The sequence below is a fragment of the Pagrus major genome, chromosome 9, assembly GCF_040436345.1.
Source record: "Pagrus major chromosome 9, Pma_NU_1.0".
NCBI lineage: Eukaryota > Metazoa > Chordata > Actinopteri > Spariformes > Sparidae > Pagrus > Pagrus major.
This window is the reverse complement of record NC_133223.1, coordinates 33,469,374-33,495,083: the sequence shown is the minus strand read 5'-3', so window position 1 is coordinate 33,495,083 and position 25,710 is coordinate 33,469,374. Positions and strand designations below refer to the sequence as shown.

Below are 25,710 nucleotides of genomic sequence, written 5' to 3'. Positions count from 1 at the left end.
GATATTCTTCGTCAGTTGCTGTCAGACAGGTTTGTGTTGTCATGTTGGTCCAGTGGCCATGTAAATAAGTTAGTGGTTGAAATACTGAGTAGGAACTTTAAAGTCATGGGTTCAAGACCAGGTGAAAGCCAAATGACTCTCAAAAGACCTTAATGCACTTTTTTGCTAGAAGAAATGCAGAATTTGGCTGATGTTTAGTGAAAACAAATGTTCAGAATACTACAAGATTACTTTCTGATTAGCTCAGTTGATAGAGCAGAAGTGGTTGAAATACTTAATTGGAACTTCACAGTCATGGGTTCAAGACCACGTGAAAGCCTGCACTTTTTTGCTGGTAGAAATGCAGAATTTGGCTGATGTTTAGTGAAAACAAATGTTCAGAATTTCAGTTTTATTGTCTTTGCAGTGAAAATGTTTGAAACTGAGTGAAAAAAAATCTGAATTCAGAATTATTGTTTTTTTGCATCATATGTTGCTTGAGTGGTATGCGGTGTTAAACATGAAACCACTCCTGATGGGGCATCATACAACTTGTGAGACAGAAGCTGCATAATAAACAACTTGGCAACAGTCTGGACTTGAAGTGGCATATGCCGCTTCTAACTGGCATATGCCAGTAAAAAGTGGCATCCCCTTAGTAAGCTGATATTCTTCGTCAGTTGCTGTGAGACAGGTTTGTGTTGTTATGTTGGTACAGTGGCCATGTAAACCATGACTAGTGGTTAAAATAAGTTAGTGGTCGAAATACTGAGTATTTAGTAGGAACTTTAAAGTCATGGGTTCAAGACCAAATGACTCTCAAATGACCGTAATGCACTTTTTTGCTGGTAGAAATCAGCCAAATGCTGAATTTGGCTGATGATTAGTGAAAACAAATGTTCAGAATTTCAGTTTATTGTGTTTGGAGTAAAAATGGTTGAATGTTAGTGGTTGAAATACTGAGCAGGATCTTTAAAGTCATGGGTTCAAGACCAGGTGAAAGCCAAATGACTCTCAAAAGACCTTAATGCACTTTTTTGCTAGAAGAAATGCCGAATTTGGCTGATGTTTAGTGAAAACAAATGTTCAGAATTTTAATTGTTTTTAATTTCTGATTAGTTCAGTTGATAGAGCAGAAGTGGTTGAAATACTTAATAGGAACTTCAAAGTCATGGGTTCAAGACCAGGTGAAAGCCAAATGACCTTAATGCACTTTTTTGCTAGAAGAAATGCAGAATTTGGCTGATGTTTAGTGAAAACAAATGTTCAGAATACTAAAAAATTACTTTCTGATTAGCTCAGTTGGTAGAGCAGATGTCCTATCTGCAGATACTTTGATCTTACTGCAGCAGCCCAGGGTTCGAGTCCCGGCCAGGGGCCCTTTGCTGTGTTGCTCTGCATCCTGTTTCCTTTCATATCTCAACCTTTACTGTCAATAAAGCTGTATGAAGGCCAAAATAAAAAAAACTGAGTGAAAGAAAATTCTGAAGAACTTTTTTTAGCGTCATGAATTTACTTGAGTTGCCGTTGCCATGAATTTGGCTGATGTTTAGTGAAAACAAATGTTCAGAATTTCACTTTTATTGTCTTTGCAGTGAAAATGTTTGAAACTGAGTGAAAAAAAATCTGAATTCAGAAGAATTTTTTTCTTGCATCATATGTTGCTTGAGTGGTATGCTGTGTTAAACAGGAAACCACTCCTGATGGGGCACCATACAACTTGTGAAACAGAAGCTGCATAATAAACAACTTGGCAACAATCTGGACTTGAAGTGGCATATGCCAGTTAGAAGCGGCATATGCCAGTAAAAAGTGGGATCCCCTTAGTAAGCTGATATTCTTCGTAAGTTGCTGTCAGACAGGTTTGTGTTGTCATGTTGGTCCAGTGGCCATGTAAATAAGTTAGTGGTTGAAATACTGAGTAGGAACTTTAAAGTCATGGGTTCAAGACCAGGTGAAAGCCAAATGACCTTAATACACTTTTTTGCTGGTAGAAATGCTGAATTTGGATCATCCGGATCGCGACTGAGCAGAATCAGGCTTCAGCTCTAGACTGGCATGTAGTGGCGGCAAAGCCTCTCGGGCCTCTGCAGAACAAGGACGGAATTTCCTGTGAGGTCAAGGGACATCGTGGCACTGGGTCTTTGGACAAAAGTCTTGACTTCAAGGTGGACAACTAAGTTCAGATTCTTGGTTGGCCCTGGATTTTGAACTGAACAAAGACTCCCCGTCCCTGGGTGGGCTCGAACCACCATCCTCTCGGTTAACAGCCGAGCGCGCTGGCCGATTGCGCCACAGAGACATGCCTCGGTCATCGCACAAGAAACATCGTGCGTCGTCTTCTTCCGAAATAAGTCCCGCTATGCTGAGACAATCTGTGCTTTTGATGTAATCAAAGAATTCCCTCTAATTGGAGTGATGCCACAGTCTAGTAGATTGCTACCAAGCTACCTGTCAAAACTAATGGCCTTTCACTGTTCTTCCAAGACAAGGACACAACACAGCTGTTTGTTTTCTTCTCAAACATGTCTCTGTTTTTCATTTCCGGGTTCTTCCAGAGGACATTCTTGATGGGTTGTGTTTTGCCTGAAGTCGCACTGAATGCACATGAGATAACAGTGGTTTTAGTCCTCTGCAAACTTCTTTGAAAAAGCCAAGGAAGGCACCGCTGGGATTTGAACCCAGGATCTCCTGTTTACTAGACAGGCACTTTGACCAACTAAGCCACGGCGCCTTCATTCTCAGTCCTCTCGCAGAGTCTTATATGAACCATCAAATCACACCAAATCAGATCAAACATGTTTGGAGATAGATGCGTCGTTATTTGGTCAGGACATGGTAGAGTTAGTCTAGCGGTGGGTGCCCTGTTCGATAGGGGCTGTCAAAGAAGATGCCTGGGAACCAGGATACACAACGGGGAAGGCAGGCACCGCTGGGATTCGAACCCAGGATCTCCTGTTTACAAGACAGGCACTTTGACCAACTAAGCCACGGCGCCATTAGTTTGGATCTTTTTACACAGTTTCATCGGAACAATTGGATCTATCCGGATCGCGAGTCAGCCTTCAGCTCTAGACTGGCATGTAGTGGCGGCAAAGCCTCTCGGGCCTCTGCAGAACAAGGACGGAATTTCCTGTGAGGTCAAGGGACATCGTGGCACTGGGTCTTTGGACAAAAGCCCTGCTTGACTTCAAGGTGGACAACTAAGTTTAGATACTTGGTTGGCCCTGGATTTTGAACGGAACAAAGACTCTCCGTCCCTGGGTGGGCTCGAAACACCAACCTCTCGGTTAACAGCCGAGCGCGCTGGCCGATTGAAGTCGCACTGAATGCACATGAGATAACAGTGGTTTTAGTCCTCTGCAAACTTCTTTGAAAAAGCCAAGGAAGGCACCGCTGGGATTTGAACCCAGGATCTCCTGTTTACTAGACAGGCACTTTGACCAACTAAGCCACGGCGCCTTCATTCTCAGTCCTCTCGCAGAGTCTTATATGAACCATCAAATCACACCAAATCAGATCAAACATGTTTGGAGATAGATGCGTCGTTATTTGGTCAGGACGAGAAAAAGGACATGGTAGGGTCAGTCTAGCGGTGGGTGCCCTGTACGATAGGGGCCGTCAAAGAAGATGCCCGGGAATCAGGATATACAACGTTCATATTCATCGGAACAATTGGATCTATCCGGATCGCGAGTCAGCAGAATCAGCCTTCAGCTCTAGACTGGCATGTAGTGGCGGCAAAGCCTCTCGGGCCTCTGCAGAACAAGGACGGAATTTCCTGTGAGGTCAAGGGACATCGTGGCACTGGGTCTTTGGACAAAAGCCCTGCTTGACTTCAAGGTGGACAACTAAGTTTAGATACTTGGTTGGCCCTGGATTTTGAACGGAACAAAGACTCTCCGTCCCTGGGTGGGCTCGAACCACCAACCTCTCGGTTAACAGCCGAGCGCGCTGGCTGATTGCGCCACAGAGACATGCCTCGGTCCTCGCTCAAGAAACATCGTGCGTCGTCTTCTTCCCAAATGAGTCCCGCTATGCTGAGCCAACTTGCGCTTTTGATGTAATCAAAGAATCCCCTCTAATTGGAGTGATGCCACAGTCTAGTAGATTGCTACCAAACTACCTGTCAAAACTAATGGCCTTTCACTGTTCTTTCCAAGACAAGGACACAACACAGCTGTTTGTTTTCTTCTCAAACATGTCTCTGTTTTTCATTTCCGGGTTCTTCCAGAGGACATTCTTGATGGGTTGTGTTTTGCCTGAAGTCGCACTGAATGCACATGAGATAACAGTGGTTTTAGTCCTCTGCAAACATCTTTGAAAAAGCCAAGTAAGGCACCGCTGGGATTTGAACCCAGGATCTCCTGTTTACTAGACAGGCACTTTGACCAACTAAGCCACGGTGCCTTCATTCTCAGACCTCTCGCAGAGTCTTATATGAACCATCAAATCACACCAAATCAGATCAAACATGTTTGGAGATAGATGCGTCGTTATTTGGTCAGGGCGAAAAAAAGGACATGGTAGAGTCAGTCTAGCGGTGGGTGCCCTGTTCGATAGGGGCCGTCAAAGAAGATGCCCGGGAATCAGGATATACAACGGGGAAGGAAGGCACCGCTGGGATTTGAACCCAGGATCTCCTGTTTACTCAAGAATCAAACCCACAACCTCAAATCTTGGAGGCAGTGTCTCTATACACTGAGCTACTCTGTTGGAGACATCTGCAGATTGTTTCTTGGAGGTTTTGACTCTTAAAAAAAAATCTGATTTTTTTTCTAGGTGGAAGAAACCTGGCAAAAAATTATTATATTTAATTTTTTTATAGATTTCCTTTTCATGTGTGTGAAACTGGTACTAAGTGGGGGAAGAAGTCTAATAGGAGGAAAAACATCTTCTAGAAGTAAAATTATTCAGATTTTTTTCCTAAAAGTTCAGATTTTTTTCACAAAATATTCAGATTTTTCTCCCTAAAAATTCAGATTTTTTCCCCCTGAAAGTTCAGATTTTTTTGGCTAAAAATTCAGATTTTTCCCAAAAATTCAGATTCCCCCCCCCCAAAATTTCAGAAATTATTTTTCCCCTAAAAAAATGTGATTGATTTTATATATTTCCTTTTCATGTGTTAACGTACCAGTTACTGATATGGGGAAAAAGTCTAATAGGTGGAAAACATCTTCTAGAAGTAAAATTATTCAGATTTTTTCCCCTAAAAATTTAGATTTTTTCCCTAAAAGTTCAGATTTTTCTCCCTAAAAATTCAGATTTTTTTCCCTGAAAATTAAGATTTTTTTATAGGTGAAAAAACATCTTCTAGAAGTAAAATTAGTCAGATTTTTTCCCCTAAATATTCAGATTTTTTTCACTAAATATTCAGATTTTTCTCCCTAAAAATTCAGATTTTTTTCGCCCTGAAAGTACAGATTTTTTTTGCTAAAAATTCAGATTTTTCCCAAAAATTCAGATTTTTCCCCCCTAAAATTTCAGAAATTATTTTTCAAGGTGGAAAAAACCTGGCAAAAATTATTATTTTTCTTTTTTTATATATATATATATATATATATTTCCTTTACATGTGTGAAACTGGTGCTGAGTGGGGAAACAATACAATAGGAGGAAAAACATCTTCTAGAAGAAAAATTATTCAGGTTTTTCCCTAAAAATTCAGATTTTTTCTCCTAATAGTTCAGATTTTTTCCCTCAAAATTCAGATTTTTTTTTCACTAAATATTCAGATTTTTCTCCCTAAAAATTCAGATTTTTTCCCCCTGAAAGTTCAGATTTTTTTCCCAAAAATTTAGATTTTTCCCAAAAATTCAGATTTTTCCCCAAAAAATTTCAGATTTTTTCACTTAAAAATTCAGATTTTTCCACTAAAATTTCAGATTTTTTCCCTTAAAAATTCAGATTTTTTCCACTAAAATTTCAGATTTTTTCCACTAAAATTTCAGATTTTTTTTTCTAGGTGGAAGAAACCTGGCAAAAAAAATTATGATCTTTCTTTTTCTTCATAAATTTCCTTTTCATGTGTGAAACTGGTGCTGAGTGGGGAAACAATCCAATAGGAGGAAAAACATCCTCTAGAAGTAAAATTATTCAGATTTTTCCCCAAAACTTTTAGAAAAAAAAATTCTAGGTGGAAAAAAAACTTGCAAAAAAATATGATTTTTAAAAATTTTTCATAGATTTCCTTTTCATGTGTGAAACTGGTACTGAGTGTTTTTACTAGGAAGAAAAAACATCTCGGAAAAAGATAATTTGTTTTATTAAAGGCAGACTTGCTTTTCTTCCAACCTGTATAGCTCAGTGTGTAGAGGCGCTGCATCCAAGATTAGAGTTTGTGGGATTGATTCCTGAGTTCCTCCAGTTCAATGATCTGGATTGAATTTTGAAGGCTGATGTCCAGAAGAAAGAGTGAAAAGCTCTGAGACAGAGTTTGTCAGGCTGATAGACAACTGCTCTGAATTTCTGGGGTTGACTGTTTGATTCTTATGAGACTCAACTCTTTTTTTTTTTAAAGTGCAATACCCAAAGTGAGAGTGAAAAGCGCCCAGAGACAATCTTCCAGTGTGAAGAGGACTTGGTGGTGTGGTGGGTATGTTCTCAGCTGGTAGTAACCAGAGGAACTTGTGCAGGTTCAAATCCTGCTGCCTGCCAGTGCCCATAGCTTTTTTCAAAAATTCAGATTTATCTTTTCTAGGAGGAAAAAACATCTGGAAAAAAAACATTTTTTTCCTAAAAATTCAAATTTCCAGACACCATCTTCATCTCATAGACAACTGCTTCTATCTATGAGAAGCTACAGGAGGGGACAAAGCCCAACAACTGAGGATCCATGTACAGGCAGTCAGCTGGACTTCAACCGTTGCAAGCTCCTCTGGTTACTACCAACCGAGAACAAACCCACCATCCACTTTACACTGGGAGCTCTTCTCTCAGAGCTTTTCACTCTTTCTTCTGGACATCAGCCTTCAAAAGTAAATCTAGATCAATGAACTGGAGGAACTCCTTGTATAGGTAGTCAACTGGACTCGAACCAGCGTGACCTCCTCTGGTTACTACCTGCAGAGAACAAAGCCACCAAGTCCTCTTCACACTGGGAGCTCTTCTCTGGGCGCTTTTCACTTTCCCTTTGGGTGTTGGACTTTAAAATTCATTGAATCTTGTAAGAATTGAACCATCGACATCAGAAGTTAAGAACAGATGTCTATCACCCTGAGTTGTCTGATCAGATGGATGATGTATTGAGATGTAATGATCAACGCTACCACTAGTTGGCACCAGTTGCTTACTCAAGTGTATGTAACTAGTAAGTGCAGTTGCAAGTAAACTTGGATGTTGAACTACACGGTGTGAGTACGTCTCGTCAATACATGGTACCAGGAGAAATATCTCAACTAGAAAATGAACTTTATACGTCAACCAGAGGAGTTGAAGTTGACAGGAAACGTCAACGAAAACTGGAAAGTATTCAAACAGAGTTTTGAACTATATGTGCTTGCCATCGGACTGGAAGGCGACGACCAGCGGAAGATAGCACTGTTGCTAACAGTAGCAGGCCGCAGCGCACTGGACGTGTACAACACGTTTGTCTTCACAGACGACCAAAAAGATAAGTTCGATGTGGTCATGGCAAAGTTCGAGGAGTACTGCACGCCGAGAAAGAATGAGACATATGAGAGATATGTTTTCAGAAACCGTGTTCAGAAAGAGTCCGAGCCGATAGAAAAGTATGTCACAGACCTACGGCTGAAAAGTCAGTCATGCAACTTCGGCACGTTATGTGATTCACTGATACGTGACCAGATAGTTATCGGTGTACTGGACAATAAAGTGAGAATGCACTTATTGAAAGAGACTGATCTCACGCTTGAAAAAGCTATTAAAATATGCCAAGCTTCAGATAGCGCAAAGGCTCAGATAAAGACATTCAGCAACGAGGGTGAAGCTGCGGAAGTGGACGCGGTCCAGCGCGGGAGACCGAGGACGTCGGCAAGGAAAAGAGAGCCGAGGCAACAGCCGCAGCAGGAGAGGGGAAACTGCGAGAGGTGCGGGCTGAGACACGCGCCGAAACAGTGCCCAGCGTTCGGGAAGGACTGCAGGAAATGCGGTGGAAGAAATCACTTCGCCAAATGCTGTTTCACCAAGAAGAAAGTGCAGCTCGTGGAAAAGCAGAGCGACACCGAGGACGACGAGGAGATGCCGTTCTTTGTGGGTGCAATAGAGGAGGCACCGACGGCTTCAAAGGATGAGTGGATAGCTCACCTGGATGTGAATGGCACCGACATCCCACTGAAACTGGACACGGGGGCGCAGGTGAACATACTGCCAATAACAGACTATAAAAGACTGAAAAACAAGCCCAAGGTGAGAGACAAAAAGATAAATCTAAGGACATATGATGACACTCCTATACCCACTAAAGGGGTGTGTAGAGTTAGTCTGACTAGAAATGATCAGAAAGTGAATGCTCTATTTGTGCTTGTTGAGGGGAATAGACAAGCTATTCTAGGTTTAAAAACCTGTGAGCAGCTAGGGCTAATAAAGAGAATAAATGTCATTGATGCTGACAAAATGACAGAAAACAAACAAACTAAGAAAACAGTGACTACTGCAACAAGAGCCACACATGCTGACTGGGTGAAAGAATACGCAGATGTGTTTAAAGGTATAGGATGTCTGCCAGGCAAACACAAAATCAGGTTGAAAGATAATGCAGAACCAGTCATACACCCAGCACGAAAAGTGCCTGTCGCACTTAAGAAGAGACTCAGGGAAAAGCTAGACTCTTTGATAACTGAAGGGGTCATCAGGAAAATTGAAGAGCCCACCGAATGGGTTAACTCCCTAGTCATTGTTGAGAAACCTAATGGAGATCTGAGATTGTGCATAGATCCCAAAGATTTAAATAAGGCAATCCAGCGTGAACACTACAGGCTTCCAACTAAATCAGACATAACTAGTGCAATGAGTGGAGCATGCTACTTCTCTAAACTAGACGCTTCATCGGGGTTTTACCAGATTGTGCTTGATGAGGAAAGTTCTAGGTTGTGCACATTTAACACTCCCTTTGGTCGACATTGCTTCTTGAGACTTCCATTTGGAATAAGCTCCGCCCCTGAGGTATTTCATAGGACAGTACAGCAGCTCTTTGATGGAATAGAAGGGGTGGGTGTTTTTATTGATGATGTCGTAGTCTGGGGCAAAACAAAAGAGGAGCATGATGCAAGGCTGCGCATAGTTCTCACTAAGGCGCAAAAGTCAGGACTAAAACTAAACAAAAGCAAATGCCAATTCGGGGTTAGAGAAATAACCTACCTGGGAGAGAAACTTTCAGAGGCAGGGGTCCAACCGGATCCAGAGAAGGTCAGGGCGATTGCGGAAATGCCTGTACCACAGGACAAAAATGACCTACAGAGAGCTTTAGGCTTAGTAAACTACTTGGGAAAATTTGTCCCGAACCTTTCAGCTAACACTAAAGCACTAAGAAGCTTGCTAGAGAATAAAACAATGTGGCAGTGGATGCCAGAGCATGCAAAAGAATGGGAGTGGCTAAAGAATAGTCTGATCAGAGAGCCCGTCTTAACATTCTATGATCAGGACAAACCGTTAAAGGTGTCAACTGATGCATCCAAAGCCGGCCTAGGAGCTGTGCTTCTTCAAAAGCATGACACAGAATGGTATCCTGTCGCGTACGCATCTCGCACTATGACCAGTGCAGAAAGAAATTACGCACAAATTGAGAAAGAGACATTAGGGGCTGTTTATGGCTGTGAAAAGTTTCATGAATATGTTTATGGAAGAACAGTAACACTGGAAACTGACCATAAGCCGCTAATAGCAATCTCACAGAAGCCACTGGGTGATGCACCACCACGCATTCAACGCCTAATGCTAAGACTTCAGAAATATGACGTGGACTTTGAGTTTAAGCCAGGAAAACACCTAGTGGTGGCAGATACGTTGAGCAGGGCCAGCCTGCAGGATTTAAGGAGCACAACTGAAGAAATCGTGCAAATCCACATAGACTGTGTCAGAGCACACATGCCAGTGTCAGACTTAAAATGGTCAGAGATAGCCAAACAAACACAAAAGGATGAAACATTGAAACAAGTCATGGAACAGATAAACCTACCAGGCCAGGTTAAACTGTCTAAGCCATACCAACACTTTAAAGGAGAACTGTCAGTGTTGGATGGTGTTCTTCTAAAAGGCACCAGGATTGTTATTCCTAACTCATTAAGACAGCAAATGGTCAGATTAGTGCACGAAGGACATCTAGGAATAGAAAAATGCAAGAGACGTGCACGAGAAGTATTGTACTGGCCGTACATGAACAGAGATATTGAGACCTACATCCAGCGCTGTGACACTTGCCAGCGCCACAGATATCAGCAGGCCAAGGAACCGATGAGGCCACATGACAAGCCAAGGGAACCGTGGAGAAAGGTTGGGATGGATCTTTTTCATCTTAAAGGCAAGGACTACCTGTTAGTCATAGATTATCATTCAAACTACCCAGAATTCACGTGTTTGAGTGATACGACTGCTGAGAGAGTTGTGACGCACACAAAAGCGATCTTCGCACGACATGGGATCCCTGTGACTGTGATAAGTGACAATGGACCACAATTCTCGAGCCAATGTTTTAAAAACTTTGCAGAAAAGTACGGTTTTGAACATGTGACTTCGAGTCCTCACTACCCGCAATCCAATGGATTAGCGGAGAAGGGAGTACAAATAGTGAAACGTATTCTGAAAAAAGCTGCAGAAAATGCAGAGGATCCATACCTTGCTATCCTGAACTACAGAGCATCACCACTGGAGAATGGACTTTCGCCAGCAGAAATGCTCATGAGTAGAAAGCTCAGGACCAGGCTTCCAGCAGCCACATACAGGAAGGAAAAGTATGTGACAACACGTCCAAACATGAGACAGATAGGACTGTACGACAGAGCAACCAAGGCTCTGGGCCCACTCTCACAGGAGGACATTGTGAGGGTGAGATGTGATGGACAGTGGGGACCACTAGCTAAGGTGGTCAAGGAGACAACACCTAGATCATATGAAGTCATCACGGAGTATGGGACACCACTGAGGCGGAACAGAAGGCATCTGCTCAAAGTGCCTCAGAAAGAACTCATGGACAATGACACAAATGACATGCCAGTCATCTCAGACCAATCCTGTTCTGAGACAGACAAAGACACACCAACTGATGTCACACAGGATCAAAGACCAAAGAGACTGATTGTGAAACCAAAGAGACTGATTGAAGAGATATAAAAAAAAAAATAAAAAAAAAAAAATGAAAATGATGTGAGCAAAAGAAAATACACATGTTAAGTGTTAAGTTCTGAACAGTTAAAGTGTCAAAGAGGAAACTGTTAATATAAAGTGGTAAATGATAGTAAAATGTGAATTTGAATTTAAAGGAATTTATTTCAAAATATTTCAGTTAAGATGTGAAAGCACGTTAACAAGAATTGATTCATACTGAAAAAATGATTTAAGTTTAAGTGGTACAAGAATACTTTACTTGAAAAAAAAGGGAGATGTATTGAGATGTAATGATCAACGCTACCACTAGTTGGCACCAGTTGCTTACTCAAGTGTATGTAACTAGTAAGTGCAGTTGCAAGTAAACTTGGATGTTGAACTACACGGTGTGAGTACGTCTCGTCAATACAGATGAGCTTTGTCTCGCAGAGCTTTTCACTCTCTCTTTTGGACTTCAGCCTTCAAAATTCAACCCGGATAAGTTTCCTGAAACGCAAGGATCAAACCCACAACCTCAAATCTTGGAGGCAGTGTCTCTATACACTGAGCTACTCTGTTGGAGACGTCTGCAGATTGTTTCTTGGAGGTTTTGACTCTCAAAAAAAAATCTGATTTTTTTTTCTAGGTGGAAGAAACCTTGCAAAAAATTATGATATTTAATTTTTTTATAGATTTCCTTATTATGTGTGTGAAACTGGTACTGAGTGGGGGAAGAAGTCTAATAGGAGGAAAAACATCTTCTAGAAGTAAAATTATTCAGATTTTTTTCCTAAAAGTTCAGATTTTTTTTGCTAAAAGTTCAGATTTTTTCCAAAAATTCAGATTTTTTCCCCCAAAAATTTCAGAAATTATTTTTCAAGGTGGAAAAAACCTGGCAAAAATTATTATTTTTCTTTTTTTATATATATATATATATATTTCCTTCTCATGTGTGAAACTCGTGCTGAGTGGGGAAACAATACAATAGGAGGAAAAACATCTTCTAGAAGAAAAATTATTCAGGTTTTTCCCTCAAAATTCAGATTTTTTTCACTAAATATTCAGATTTTTCTCCCTAAAAATTCAGATTTTTTCTCCTAATAGTTCAGATTTTTTCCCTCAAAATTCAGATTTTTTCCCCTAAAAAAATGTGATTGATTTTATATACTTCCTTTTCATGTGTTAAAGTACCAGTTACTGATATGGGGAAAAAGTCTAATAGGTGGAAAACATCTTCTAGAAGTAAAATTATTCAGATTTTTTTCCCTAAAAATTTAGATTTTTTCCCTAAAAGTTCAGATTTTTTCCCTAAAAGTTCAGATTTTTCTCTCTAAAAATTCAGATTTTTTTCCCTGAAAATTCAGATTTTTTTTTCTAGGTCGAAGAAACCTGGCAAAAATTATGATTTTTATTATGATTTTTTTTTTTTTTTATAGATTTCCTTTTCATGTGTATGAAACTGGTACTGAGTGGGGCAAGAAGTCTATTAGGAGGAAAAACATCTTCTAGAAGTAAAATAATTCAGATTGTTTTCCTCTAAAATATTCAGATTGTTTTTCCTAAAACTTCAGATTTTTTTCCCTAAAAATTCAGATTTTTTTTCCAGGTGGAAGAAACCTGGCAAAAAATTTAGATTTTTAAATTTTTTAATAGATTTCCTTTTCATGTGTGAAACTGGTACTGAGTGGGGGAAGAAGTGTAATAGAAGGAAAAACATCTTCTAGAAGTAAAATTATTCAGGTTGTTTTCTTTAAAAAATCTGATTTTTTTTTCCTAAAAATTCTGATTTCTTTTCCAGGTGGAAGAAACCTGGCAAAAAAATATAATTTTTACATTTTTTATAGATTTCCTTTTCATGTATGAAACTGGTACCGAGTGGGGGAAGAAGTCTAATAGGAGGAAAAACTCAGATTTTTTCTCCTAATAGTTCAGATTTTTTCCCTCAAAATTCTGATTTTTTTTGCTAAATATTCAGATTTTTCTCCCTAAAAATTCAGATTTTTTCCCCCTGAAAGTTCAGATTTTTTTGCTAAAAATTCAGATTTTTCCCAAAAATTAAGATTTTTTCCCCCCAAAATTTCAGAAATTATTTTTCAAGGTGGAAAAAACCTGGCAAAAATTATTATTATTCTTTTTTTATATATATATATATTTCCTTTACATGTGTGAAACTGGTGCTGAGTGGGGAAACAATCCAATAGGAGGAAAAACATCTTCTAGAAGAAAAATTATTCAGGTTTTTCCCTAAAAATTCTGATTTTTTCTCCTAATAGTTCAGATTTTTTCCCTCAAAATTCAGATTTTTTCCCCTAAAAAAATGTGATTGATTTTATATACTTCCTTTTCATGTGTTAAAGTACCAGTTACTGATATGGGGAAAAAGTCTAATAGGTGGAAACATCTTCTAGAAGTAAAATTATTCAGATTTTTCTCCCTAAAAATTTAGATTTTTTCCCCTGAAAATTCAGATTTTTGTTATAGGTGAAAAAACATCTCAAGTAAAATTGTTTAGATTTTTTTCCTAAAAATTCAGATTTTTTTTTCTTGGTGGAAGAAACCTGGCAAAAAATTATGATTTTGAATTTTTTTTTAGAGATTTCCTTTTCATGTGTGAAACCGGTACTGAGTATTTTTTTAATTGATGTTGAAAGTGGGTGACAATAAAATGTCATATTTTTTTTATGTCTCTTCAGTCAGTGTGAAACTGACTGAAGAGAAAATTTCAGTGGAATTTTTTTTTCCATGTGCGGAAACAGGTGAAAACCCACTTTCACACAATTTTGCGGTTGCGAAGCTAACATTCATTAAAATGTGACTTTAACTACCAGCTGATGTAAAATTAAACGATGGCGTATTGTTTACAGTTAATTTAATGATGTTTTAATGATGCTTCTTATCCTATTAATGAAAATTGTTTTCACCAAGTTTTACTTTAAACATTACATTTATTTTTGTGGTTAAATTGAAGTATAATTATGAATGTTCGCATAAACAATGTCCGTTATGTCAATTAAAGTTTAGAGTTAATGTAACGGTGTGAAAGTGAAGTCTAACTTCTTACCTTTCTAACCGTGTAAAGCTTTAATCATTGACTTTGGCTTTGTCCTGGAGCTGTTAAAGGAGGATAAATCACCTGCAGTGACGCAGGTTGTTCCTGAGTCTGTCAGCGGACATCACTGCTGTCAGCACATCCGGTACCCTGACCCACTTCCGTCCTTCAAAATAAGATAACATTCACGAAGACTCCAAATTATGCAGTAAAGGCTCATTTCACTAAATTAATTCAGACTTTTAGATTTTGGGCTATTTTGCATCTGTAACATATCTTGTCTACTGTAAAGGAAATGTTCAAAATACACATTATGGTGTTTATTTTAGCTCAGATATCTGTTCTGGACATGTATGCAAATTAGTGCATATTTCATTTAGATAGCCTCATTCGCACATTTACACAAAAAATATCTTGTTGTAATTAATCAACGAGAAGTTTCATAGTGAAATCTATCAATTAAAATTTCACCCTATTCACATTTTTTTGTCTAAAAATGTAAGGAATCTTACAATGCATATCATTAAAGGCTATTTTCTAAAAATGAGTTTTTTCTCAGACAAACATGGAGAAAGTTGATTTTTTTTTTTCTTTTTAAATGACTATTAACAGTATTTTGCGATGTTTGGAGTGATAAAAATAGATCTCCAAATGTCCCTCTCTTTATCCAACGTTCACATTTATGTTCTGGACATTTATACAACTTATTGAATTTTACTCATTTGTGTATTTAAACACAACATTTCAGAATGTAAAAACAAAAAATAATAGATGTGAGTAATCAACCAGGAAAGTTTCATGGAGATATACAGTATATTCAAATAATGTTTTCTCACCAGTGCCGTCTTGCGTTGTATTAAATCAGAATTTCTGTTTTCTCAAACTAGTTGAGCTACTCTACAGTGTTACCCTGAAGTGCCCGTGGTTATTAATCGCTGTGTTACAGAAATAACCATATTAACCTGCTCCCAAACTGCTACTCTAAAAGTTTCTTACTAACACAAAGTAAACTGTATGAATTTGTCAGAACTGGACAGTGGACACATGTTGGATTCCTTTATTTTAAAGAAACAGAGTGAGAGAGTTCAGAGTGAGAGCCCAGGTGAAAATCAAACCAATCAAAGCAGGATCTGAAACAAAATCCTCCATTTTACCAACTACACACGTTAAGTCTCTTAATTAAAGCAAGCTCCATTAAAATGAGGGATTTTGACATTATTCTTTAAACCACAAAAAACAAAACTTTTTTAAATCCTTACTTTTTCACAGTAGAATTAAAGGAGACTGAAATTTTCTATTGAAGCACCATTAATGCTGAACTGCCCTTATTTCTCTGTTGAAGTTGAAAACACCACCAAGAAAGAGCTGTGAATCGAAACATTCACACATAATAATCAATAATCCTGTTAACTGCGCACAAAAGTCGACTGAACTGAAGAATTCCTCTGAATCAAATCGAGACACTGAGACGATTTATGGGATAAAAACGTGTTTATTTGTGTTTAACATGTGATGATGAATTATACACAGCACAAACACATCCAATATGACTTTAAGTTTTATTCTACTGAAGGAAGGAGATAAATACAGATTTATATATTTGACACATGCTGACATGTTATTATCAGGACTTATCATCAGAACTCTGGAGACTGGGTTGATCTAATAAATGATAAACATGATTCAGTCAATAACTTCAGTTTTTACACAAGTTTAACTTGACGAAATCATTTACCTTCGTCTGGTGCCAGACAGGGAGGATTTTCAGAATAAAAGCATTGATCCATTAAGAGGGAACTAAGGCTTATATGGAAGCTCATATCTACCGAGAAACAATTCAACTTTTTTTATAATTATTATTATTTTGATTTTCCATCATTATAAATTACGTAATTTAGATGATCTCAAAATTGACTTAGACAAGATCTTTAACTCCTACTATGATTGTAATGGTGATTCTGCTTCCATCCAGGTAGAAATGAGCTTCCATTTATGGACAAGTAGGAAAAGTTAAAGCTTCATCTTCATCAGCTTTATCTTTAAATGCTGCTCACATTATTTCAGCTGCTTTAACTACAGGTTGGATGCAAAATCCATTTAGATTTAACTAAATTTAACACTCATCAGAAGATCATAAACAGGAAACACAGAGATTAAACTAATTACTTCAAACTCTTTCTAACCTCCTGTCCAGTTTTTAAGTCCTGAAACGTTCACCGTTTAGACGGGCGTCAGTTCATCTTGTGATTTAATGAAACAGACTTATTTTAAAATCATTATATGCAACATTTCTACCCTTATATCATTTATATTTTCAATACATATGTTTCAAACACATGTGAATATAACAATCCTACAAAACTTGTGTGCCCTCTGAATTGAACCGTGTGTGTCTGGAGTGTGTGTGTGTGTGTGTGTGTGTGTTATAGGCCTTTTCCACTACAGGTAATGAATGACCCATAACTTCAACTGAAGCCACTGACACTGGTTCTGCTCTTGTTTCCACTGTCCTCCGACCAGTTTAGAGATGAACTGAAGTTTGGGTGTCAGTGAGGATGGAAAAACAACAGGTTGCAGTTATTTTTAAAACTTTCCAGTAGTGAGAAATTATGCTACACAACTACATGCAGTGTGACAACATTGTCGTACTTTATTTTCTCTCAAAGGACCGGCGGCCGACCTGGACTCAGCTGGATCTGGAGAGCTGGTCAGCTGTTGGGACGTGGATTGGAGTCCCTTTCACTCTCCGATCCATTCTGTCAGACTGTGACTCTTTATTTATTTAATGGTAATGATGTTTAAATGTATGACAGGTAAGTGTGAAAGAAAATCAATACTGGCCACACTTTTTCCATTGTTTTCTGTCCCACAACTGCTTTCGCCTACCAAACAGTGCACACAGATCACACATTCGTCTCGGTGTTGCCTCTTAAATACACACCTAAGATGTTCTGGTTGTAACACACAGTGGAAACACAAGACAAAACCATGAACCAAAGTCTGACAGGTTCTCCTAAGTTCTGGTAATAAAAAGCTCCAGGTTAGAGGTTGTCAGGTTCCTGTAGTGGAAAAGGAGTAATCAGAGTACTATCAGGTAGAGCAGCCACAGCAGAACACACATTGTACCAAACCAAGTCTGCCAGTCCTCACTGATGATGTCAAACACTTCGGCCACCAGCCACTTATCACCGCTGGAAACAACTGCGTCGTGATGGTTCTCAGCCCGGGCCTGGTACAACTCACCGTCTGAGTCCGACGCCTCCGGGACAAACAGGAAGTGTTTCCTGTCCACGCAGGCCAGCTCTCGGCTCGGGCCGGTGGCTGACACCTCTCCATCTTTAAACCTAAAGCGACCATGATGAGAGCAGGTCAGACAGCACAACAACCGCACTCTAGGCAAGGAACATACATGATGGGCCCCCTGATACAATAAATATCTATTATGTTACAGGATCCCTGACTGCGTCACCAGACAGCCAAACAAAAGAGTTGTAGGTTTTATAAACGATGTGGCAGTTAGATGATGTGACGTGTAAAATTCAACCTTTAGTTTGCCTTTTTCATGCAGCAGTTTGTATTTCAGTGTTATATGTTAGCGTCACTGCCTTTCTTTTGTTAATGTGCGCTCAAAAACAAAAGAGCCTATAACAGGAATCACAGAACACACCGTTAACTAGCAAACTTATGTTAATTAGTTATTAATTATTAAACAAAATACATTTAAACCTGAAAACCAGTCACCTCTTGATGCGCCCGGATATGTCAACGATAAAGAGCATAGGCAGCTGTCTTTATACTTAATATTTTGAATCTGGATCAATCAATGAGCTTGTTTGACACGCAGGTTCTCTACAGTATGTTGTTGAAATTTGGGGGTTACATGCTGAAAACAATCAATCAAACCAATTAAGTACCACTGGATATAGATTGTACTCAGCCAACAAGCTAACATTAGTTAGTACTTGCTAGCTAATTACTGCAACTTCTTCTCAAAAGTGTGGCTATATAGCTTGTTAGCAAATATAATAATAACAATCTGTTTCTTTCCAATTAAGCTTATACTGGCTAGAAATATGGGGCTTTTCAAATATCGCTTTTGGTGACACAGAGTCAATTTGCATTTCCATCACCAGTTTAATCGCACCGAGTTGAGCCAATCTGCGCTTTGGATGGACCTGCTCCGGAGTAGGTGCAAAGTGCGCCTGGCGGGAGCTTTGTCAGTGGCTTTTTTCAAAAGTGCTGTGGGGAAGAAGAGCGTTTACAGTCGCTCCTCTGATCACTACACAAGCCAAGTACATCATCAGTCAAAGACACACCTTCAGGCAGGTAACCCCGGTTGTCATGGAAATGCAAATCCCTGCCACACTGGTCTGACATGCCGAGTTAAACAGAGTAAAGCCAGGCCGGCAGAAGTGATGGAAAAGGCATTATGTCTACCTGACACTTTACATTAGACTTACATGATGGTTGTGTGTTCATTAAAGTTCATTAAACTTAAGTGTTACTGTGTGGATGAGTGTTGCTGAAGGTTCTCAGCCATCCGGGTCATGGTAATTCTAGGTGCTGTATCGTAGACAACTGGACGTGTTTCAGTTTGTTGAAGACGTTTCACCTCTCATCCAAGAGGCTTCTTCACTTCTAACTAACTGGAGGGGAGCTGCAGGCTTTAACCCTGTGTGGGTGTGTCCTCTGAGAGACTCCAGTTAGTTAGAACTGAAGAAGCCTCTTGGATGAGAGGTGAAACGTCTTCAACAAACTGAAACACGTCCAGTTGCCTACGATACAGCACCTAGAGTATGTGGATGAATACAAGGTAGATGTCTCAATCCATTACACCTGCATTAGCATGGGCCTTAGTAAATTTGTCACTCATAAGAACGAGCTCAAGATGGGGTTCAAAACATTGTGCAGAAGCAGTAAAATGTAGTCTTCAACAAAGAAAAGCAGCAAATCCTCACATTTAAGAAGCTGGAACCAGCAACTGCTTGACTTTTTTGCTTGGAAAATGACTGAAACGAAGAATCATATATCAAATAAGGGTCGAGGAAAATGTATTTTGACAGCAGCTGCAAGAGTTCAGTAGCTCCTGATCTTGTAGATACGATGGAGACAAATTGGATAGTGGGACACAGCTATTGATCCAGCTGCAGGGCTCATGTTAATGCAGGTGTAACAGGTGTCTCAAAGTGAGTTGTGTAGTTATTATCTCATTTAGCTTGTGTGTTATTGTGGAGCTGGTTATAAGCTACCCACCAGGTGAGCGTGGGCTCTGGGTGTCCCGTCACCTCCACCTCTAGCGTCACTGGAGAGCCCTCCATGACGGTGGCTCTAGACAGGGGCCTGGTGATGCAGGGAGGGCCCGGTTTAGAGGCTTTTCCCTGGGGAAGAGACTCTGCCTGGGCCTGGGAAGGAGTAGGAGGTGCAGGAAGGGAGGGCCCTTGGATCTGAGGAGTAAGCCTGATCTCCTCTCGGATGGCCATGGGCTGACAAATGTTTGGGTCTTGGTCTGGAGTTAGTAGATGAGGTGGAGAGGAGAGGGGAGTGACATGCAGATTAGCCTGCTGAGCCAAAGCTTGGGTCTGAGATTCTGGAGCAGTGGGCTTGGCAGGGCTGCTGGGGATCATGCCAGGGTCATGCACACACTGCTGGGTACTGTCGGAGGTCAAGGACTCATGGAGGGAGTAGACTGTCTGGTGGCTCTGCTTGCTGCTGAATCTATTACTGCTGGTGATGGTACTGTTTGATATACTAATGTTGCTGAAGCTGTTTGGGTCTGGAAGAATGGGGGCATGGGCCTCAGGTTGACCTTCACTACCCTGGGATAAGGGGCTTCCTTGCTGTGGCATGAGATTTCTGCGAGCCTGTGGCCTATTGCAATGACTGTTTGGAGGGGAGGACTGACAGTTAATGGTTTGTTGGGTAACAACAGTGGCTGCGGTTTGGTCGCTGCTTTGGGGCATCGAGACTGATGGCATTTCTTTGCTGGTTTTCGAGGAAGTTACATCCTCATCAAGGCCACTCCTGGAATCTGGGTAAGCCTTTGGAAGATTGCTGTCTTGAGGGAAGTTTTGCGGGCATGTTGCACAAGATTTGAGGGACCCAGTGTCTTGAATCCTGTCTTGGGCCTGGGCGACTGCATCCATCTTTGGCAGGGTCTCAGTCTGGGATAAAGAGCTTTCTTGGGTTGACCTGAGGCTGCAACTAGCCTCTGTCAAGATGCGATGACTGTCTGAATGGGAGGACTGGAAGTAAATGGTCTGCTGAGTTATTGTACTGGTGTTGGTGAGACTGTTCTTTTGAGGTTTGGAGACTGGGAGTGTTCCCTCCCTACTTTGGGAGGATTTTAGGTCCTGATGGAGGCCACTCTCAGAGTCAGACAATGGCTGTGATAAAATAGTGCTGCATTTGAGGGACCTTGTGTCTCGTGTATGGGTCTTGTCCCTGTGGAGATCCGGCTCTGGATCACTGAAGGGCTGAGGACAATTGCTGGACTGGGGGAGGGTGTGGCTTTGATTGTGCTCTGCAGACTGGGGACTTGGATCAGTCTGTGGTAAGGTCTCACCTGTGGATACAACATTTTGGGTGATCTGAGCCTGGGTACCTGTCCTCCACTGTGGCTGATTATACTGACTGTTGTTCTGCTTTAATAAGTGTTCAGTTTGTGAGAGGGTCTTCGTTTCAGGGGCATTGTTGTCCTTGGAACAACTTTCTGGAGTGTTGTTCTTGTGGACTAGGTGAGATCCAGAGGAGAGGCTCAGTTCAGGGCTGTCCAAGGAGAGGTCAGCGGTCTCGGGGGCTCTGCTGGTCTCATCAGTCCTTAGGATGGTGCACAGAGTGCTGGTGAGTAGGCCTGGAGCAGGAACTGTCATTGGACTCTGGGCAAACGAGCTGGACTCTGATCTGAACCTGAAACACACCCAATAGGAACAAACTCTTACATTTGGATGGCCTTCTGAGGGAATAGTCAGCTACAGCCCATACCAATGAACTGCTGTCGCTTTCAGAGTTTAGATGAGGCCACTGACTTATTTTTTTTTTTTTGCATTTCTTTACTGTCCTTAGATCATGTCCATCACTGTCCAAGATCATAATAACCTACAAAGGAATGTTGTTTTGTTCTGATGGGACTGTAATACAGACCTGTTACTGCTGTGAAGGCTGGCTGGAGTAGTCGGACAATTCTCTGTTTGGCTGGACTCTCGATGTTGTCGGACTGCACCAGGACCAGTTCCACTGTGCTCTGACTGGGCACGGCACTGGTGGCTGTACTGGCTGATGTGGACGCTGTGGGAACTGAAACAGAAGCCCTCCTCAATATCTGATGGAACCATGTTGGACTCTGGTGTCTCTGCCAGTGGTGGCAGGGAAATGTCGTCAGGTGACGCACAGTCGTATTCGTCATTGGAGAAATAATCCTCAGTCATTACTTCCTGTTGTTGTAGCTCCACCTCTGACAGGCCTCCTGCAGATGCATCCTGGGTAAAAAATAATTGACATTAGACATAATAATCACTGGTGTGTCTTTGTACGGCTTACAGAAACAGGGACAAGGATGTTTGTACAGATAGTTACATTTCTTTTTCTTCTTTTTTCTTAAGATTTAACATTAGGTAAAAGATGCATGATTTTAAAACCCTGGAATTTTAAATATTACCAGTTCAGACTCCTTAATATTGGATAATAAACAACCAGGTTGGGATTGCAAAAGATCTGTCGAAGATTAGACTCTGAATCATTTAGTTGCCATACAGCTCTTAACCTGATGTGTGTTACATATTAAAGTGTCATCAGATTTAACAGGTTTATACAGAAGTGTATCTTCAGCATAGACATGAAAATTCTAGCAGTGTTTTGGAAATATGATGCCAGGAAGCAGCACGTGAATGGAAAACAAAAGAGGCTCTAAAATTGACCCTTGGAGGACACCATGTATGACAATAACTCTGTGGTACTCAACCTGAAGCAGCGTTGATTCACAGGCAGCGAAGACCCGTTCCTGTCCTGTTCCTTGCATCTCCTTCCTCTGAAACTCCCTCTGAATGTCAGAGAACAATGGGCCAATCACAGTGGGAGGGGGTGTGGCCTGAGGATCAGTGAAGCCAGGCTGTAATTGGCTGTGTATGGCGTGGACCCGTCGATTGGCCTCCACTGGTGAGCAGGAGATGCTGAAGGTGTGAGTCGAGGTGAACCTCTCACCGTACATCTGCTGTCTGTGGCATAGAAATAAACAACATGTTGAATGTTATTAAACTACTTTATTTGCTTTAATCCAAAGAAAAGTCCAGTAAGGGCATGTACCTTTTATGCAGTTTCTTCTATCTTACTGTTCATTTTCTAGTCTGTATAAAGTGATTAATTTCTCACAGTTTTTATTAACTATGTATTTTTCACAGAAATCCATTGTTCCCAGTGGATTTACATTAAACATTAAACCTAACAAGTCAAATATTTCACTTATCTTTTGAAATATTTCAGCGTCTACTAGATGAATTGGTACAGATGTTCCTTTTACCCGGAGGATTAACTTTGGTGACCACCTGACTTTTTCTGAGCTGCATCATCAGGTTCACATTTTTGTGACTTCCTTTAAGTTTTTGGCATTTCCAGAAGTTTAGGTTATGGGCTAAAATCAATGGGTTCATCCTCTGGGGAGCAGGAACATCAGCACCCATCTTCATTGTACCAGTGTACCTGCTCTCTGAGATGACGGTCTGTCTGTCCATCTGTCTGTCTGACTCCAGACTGCGGCTCTTCTGTAATGGAGGCTTCCTATTGGCTGCACTCTGCCTCTTCACAGGAACCTCCTTCCCATCATGCTCGGCGGTCAGTTCGGGGGTGTGGCCTGTCTCCTTCAGCTCGTACTGAAAACAGATGAGATGAGTTAACATCTCTGATATCTAATATTTTTATCAGGCTTCACATTATCAGTAGTCTGATGAAAATATGAAATAAACTTGTTTTTAGTTTAATATAGTTAATTTATATGTTTTTAAACCATGAAGTTTGTGTGATTATCTTTTTTACCATGTCAGCCGCCTCCTGCGTGCTGCGGTTATCCCTCAGCTCCTTCTTTTTCATCTTTCTGTTTTCCTTCTTCTCTTTCTCTTCGTCTTTCTCTTCAGTCACATCCTCTCTCCTTCGCTCCGTCTCTCCCTCTTTCTTTTTCTCTTTCTCTCCTTCATTCTGCTGTTTTTTGAGACTCTCCCGCTGAAAACACCACAGTGACACTAGTGTTGGTCAACAAGCTGAGGTCCCTTTTTCTTGTAAAAAAAATGAATTTGTTTACATTCACTGTTACCAGCTAAAATGGATTGTGTGTATCCTTGACGAACTTCAAACATGTGTTGGAGTCCTGCTTGTTATGTTAAAGTTGTACCAGTGTGTGTTTGTTTATGTATGTTTGTGTTGTGATACCTTTAGTTTGGCCTCCAGCTCCATCAGTCCGTCACTCAGCTCTCTGATGGACTCCACCATCTCTGAGTGTTTACTGACCGTCTTCTCAATGTATCGCTGCCCCTCCTCCACCCCTAAAACCCACACAGACACACACATGGGTACATACACACAGCTTGTCTATAATATTTTAGATCTTTATTGGTGTCTTTGTCTTCTGTGGCACAGCTGTGGCTTGTAGGAACAGCATTTTGTTTTTTTATGTATGCGAGAACACAAGGAAATGACAATAAATTAAATCTTGAATCAGAAGGTAACGGATAACTGGTTAAAGTAGTTAGCTAAAAGAAGTAAAAATCAAACAAACTATGGCAAATAATGACAGTTATATTGTATGAAACATAAACTGTGACAATATCAACCTTTCTATAATCAGCAATGTTAATTTACATCCAGCGGAAGTGAAAAATCTGGAGCATGACTGAGAGGACACATCAGACAAAAAATCAATCTGTTGTTGCTCACCGTGCAGTCTGACAGCGAGCTCAGCGATCTGACTGATCCTCTCCTCCTGCTGAGGCACCGTCGGCCAGACGAACTTCTCGAACTGCCGGTAGAGAACAGAGACGGCTTCTGTGCTACGACACTCTGAGGAAAACTTCCCGACTCGAGCGATCGTTGCACTCGCCTCCTCGCACCAGAACTGATACTGTTCATACAAAACAACATGTAAAGGTAAAACAAATGATACGTACACACACTTGTATTTTTATACTACTAACAAAAACCCCCCACAAAATAATAATACAAGTAAAAGAAAGTAATATAATCAGTTTTCGTCACCTCCTCCATGGCTTGCTGCAGTCTGCGGGTCATATCCAGCGTTTTTTGGTGCTCGCTGACATTTCGCTCAAAATCTCCCATCTGTCTCTGCAGCTCGTTGATGGCGTCCTCTGCCTCCCGGGCCACGCCCCCATCTTTGACCTCTGAGCCCAGCCGGGCCGTCACACCCTGCAGACGTTTCCTGAGCGCCTGGATCAGACAGAACATGACTGACCTCCCTCCGTCTTCTCAACTACTAAATTTGAGTTGTTTATGTTCCATTTAAGTCGTTAAGATGACACGACAGTCATGTAAGAGTTGCAGGAGTCAGGTAGATTTTCATCCATGATACAATTTCAGAAAATTGCTTGGAAGTGAGATAAATGACGAATGAAAAATATCTTGCTCCTGATTCATAGAGGTGTTTAATCAGAGGATCAGATCAGGAGTTGGACTCACCTGCAGCTTCTCCTCGTACAGCTCCACCTGCTGCAGCTGGTTCCTGACGGCCTTCATGTTCCTGGTCCTGTCGTTTCTCTTCAGGTAGTTAAACTTCAGGTTACTGAAGCGCTTCTTCAGCTCCTTAAAGGAGTCACGAAGCTGAAATATGAATCATCAGAAAATCAGTCACCAGTCCACAGCTGATTTTACATAACGATGGTCCGTGTTTACACATCATGAATCCAACTGCAAAAAAGAGTCTTATGTTGACAGAAGGACTTCCTCTGGCTGATCATGTGGGGTCAACTAGCAAATAATTCAATGTTAATGAGTCAGATTATTTTTTTATTGATTCATCATTAAAATGTCAAAATATTGGCAAAGGCGACACTTATATTCCCCTCAGGATGAACTGTATTGAGTTTGGGGATATCAATACTTTGGTCTGTGATCGAATACCTGTAAAACTAAAGACATTACTATCCAAATAAAAACCGAAAACATCAACCTGCTGGTGGCGCTAGAGGAAAAGTCATGGAATCACCGAATTCACTAGGATATATTCTCTGGGGATCATGAATGTCTACAGAAAATTTCATAGCAAACCATCAGACAGTTGGTGAGATGTTTCAGACATTGCCAACCAGGGCTACTAGCAGGGCTAAAAAATATTTTTTCTTCACATTATTTCTTATTGTCTACATCTTTTATCTCATCCTTGGCCAAAGCTTGTCCTGCTGCGTGTAGTTCAACTTGCCGTCGTTACG

At 40.6% G+C, this 25,710-nt stretch overlaps 1 protein-coding gene and 6 non-coding genes across 7 annotated transcripts in view; all 7 read right to left on the bottom strand.

Moving 5' to 3' along the window:
• Nucleotides 1–2,207: 2,207 nt before the first annotated feature.
• Nucleotides 2,208–2,281, bottom strand: trnan-guu (transfer RNA asparagine (anticodon GUU)). The gene has a single exon. It is a non-coding gene; the product is annotated as a tRNA-Asn (tRNA).
• A 358-nt stretch (nt 2,282–2,639) lies between these two features.
• trnat-agu (transfer RNA threonine (anticodon AGU)) lies at nt 2,640–2,713 on the bottom strand. Its single transcript has one exon. It is a non-coding gene; the product is annotated as a tRNA-Thr (tRNA).
• Nucleotides 2,714–2,903: 190 nt separating this feature from the next.
• trnat-ugu (transfer RNA threonine (anticodon UGU)) lies at nt 2,904–2,977 on the bottom strand. Its single transcript has one exon. It is a non-coding gene; the product is annotated as a tRNA-Thr (tRNA).
• Nucleotides 2,978–3,367: 390 nt separating this feature from the next.
• On the bottom strand, nt 3,368–3,441 carry trnat-agu (transfer RNA threonine (anticodon AGU)). The gene has a single exon. It is a non-coding gene; the product is annotated as a tRNA-Thr (tRNA).
• A 441-nt stretch (nt 3,442–3,882) lies between these two features.
• trnan-guu (transfer RNA asparagine (anticodon GUU)) lies at nt 3,883–3,956 on the bottom strand. The gene has a single exon. It is a non-coding gene; the product is annotated as a tRNA-Asn (tRNA).
• Nucleotides 3,957–4,315: 359 nt separating this feature from the next.
• On the bottom strand, nt 4,316–4,389 carry trnat-agu (transfer RNA threonine (anticodon AGU)). The gene has a single exon. It is a non-coding gene; the product is annotated as a tRNA-Thr (tRNA).
• Nucleotides 4,390–17,158: 12,769 nt separating this feature from the next.
• The window catches only part of ccdc141 (coiled-coil domain containing 141), a 29,309-nt gene continuing 20,757 nt past the window's right edge, over nt 17,159–25,710 (bottom strand). The window contains exons 18-27 of the mRNA XM_073473203.1: nt 24,962–25,102; nt 24,524–24,712; nt 24,206–24,389; nt 23,702–23,814; nt 23,312–23,494; nt 22,979–23,148; nt 22,245–22,497; nt 21,428–21,762; nt 19,541–21,193; nt 17,159–17,631 (exon numbers count right to left, since the gene is read on the bottom strand). Of these exons, the coding sequence (XP_073329304.1) occupies nt 17,367–17,631; nt 19,541–21,193; nt 21,428–21,762; nt 22,245–22,497; nt 22,979–23,148; nt 23,312–23,494; nt 23,702–23,814; nt 24,206–24,389; nt 24,524–24,712; nt 24,962–25,102 (3,486 nt within the window). The 3' untranslated portion in view covers nt 17,159–17,366. The remainder of the gene's footprint in view (nt 17,632–19,540; nt 21,194–21,427; nt 21,763–22,244; nt 22,498–22,978; nt 23,149–23,311; nt 23,495–23,701; nt 23,815–24,205; nt 24,390–24,523; nt 24,713–24,961; nt 25,103–25,710) is intronic.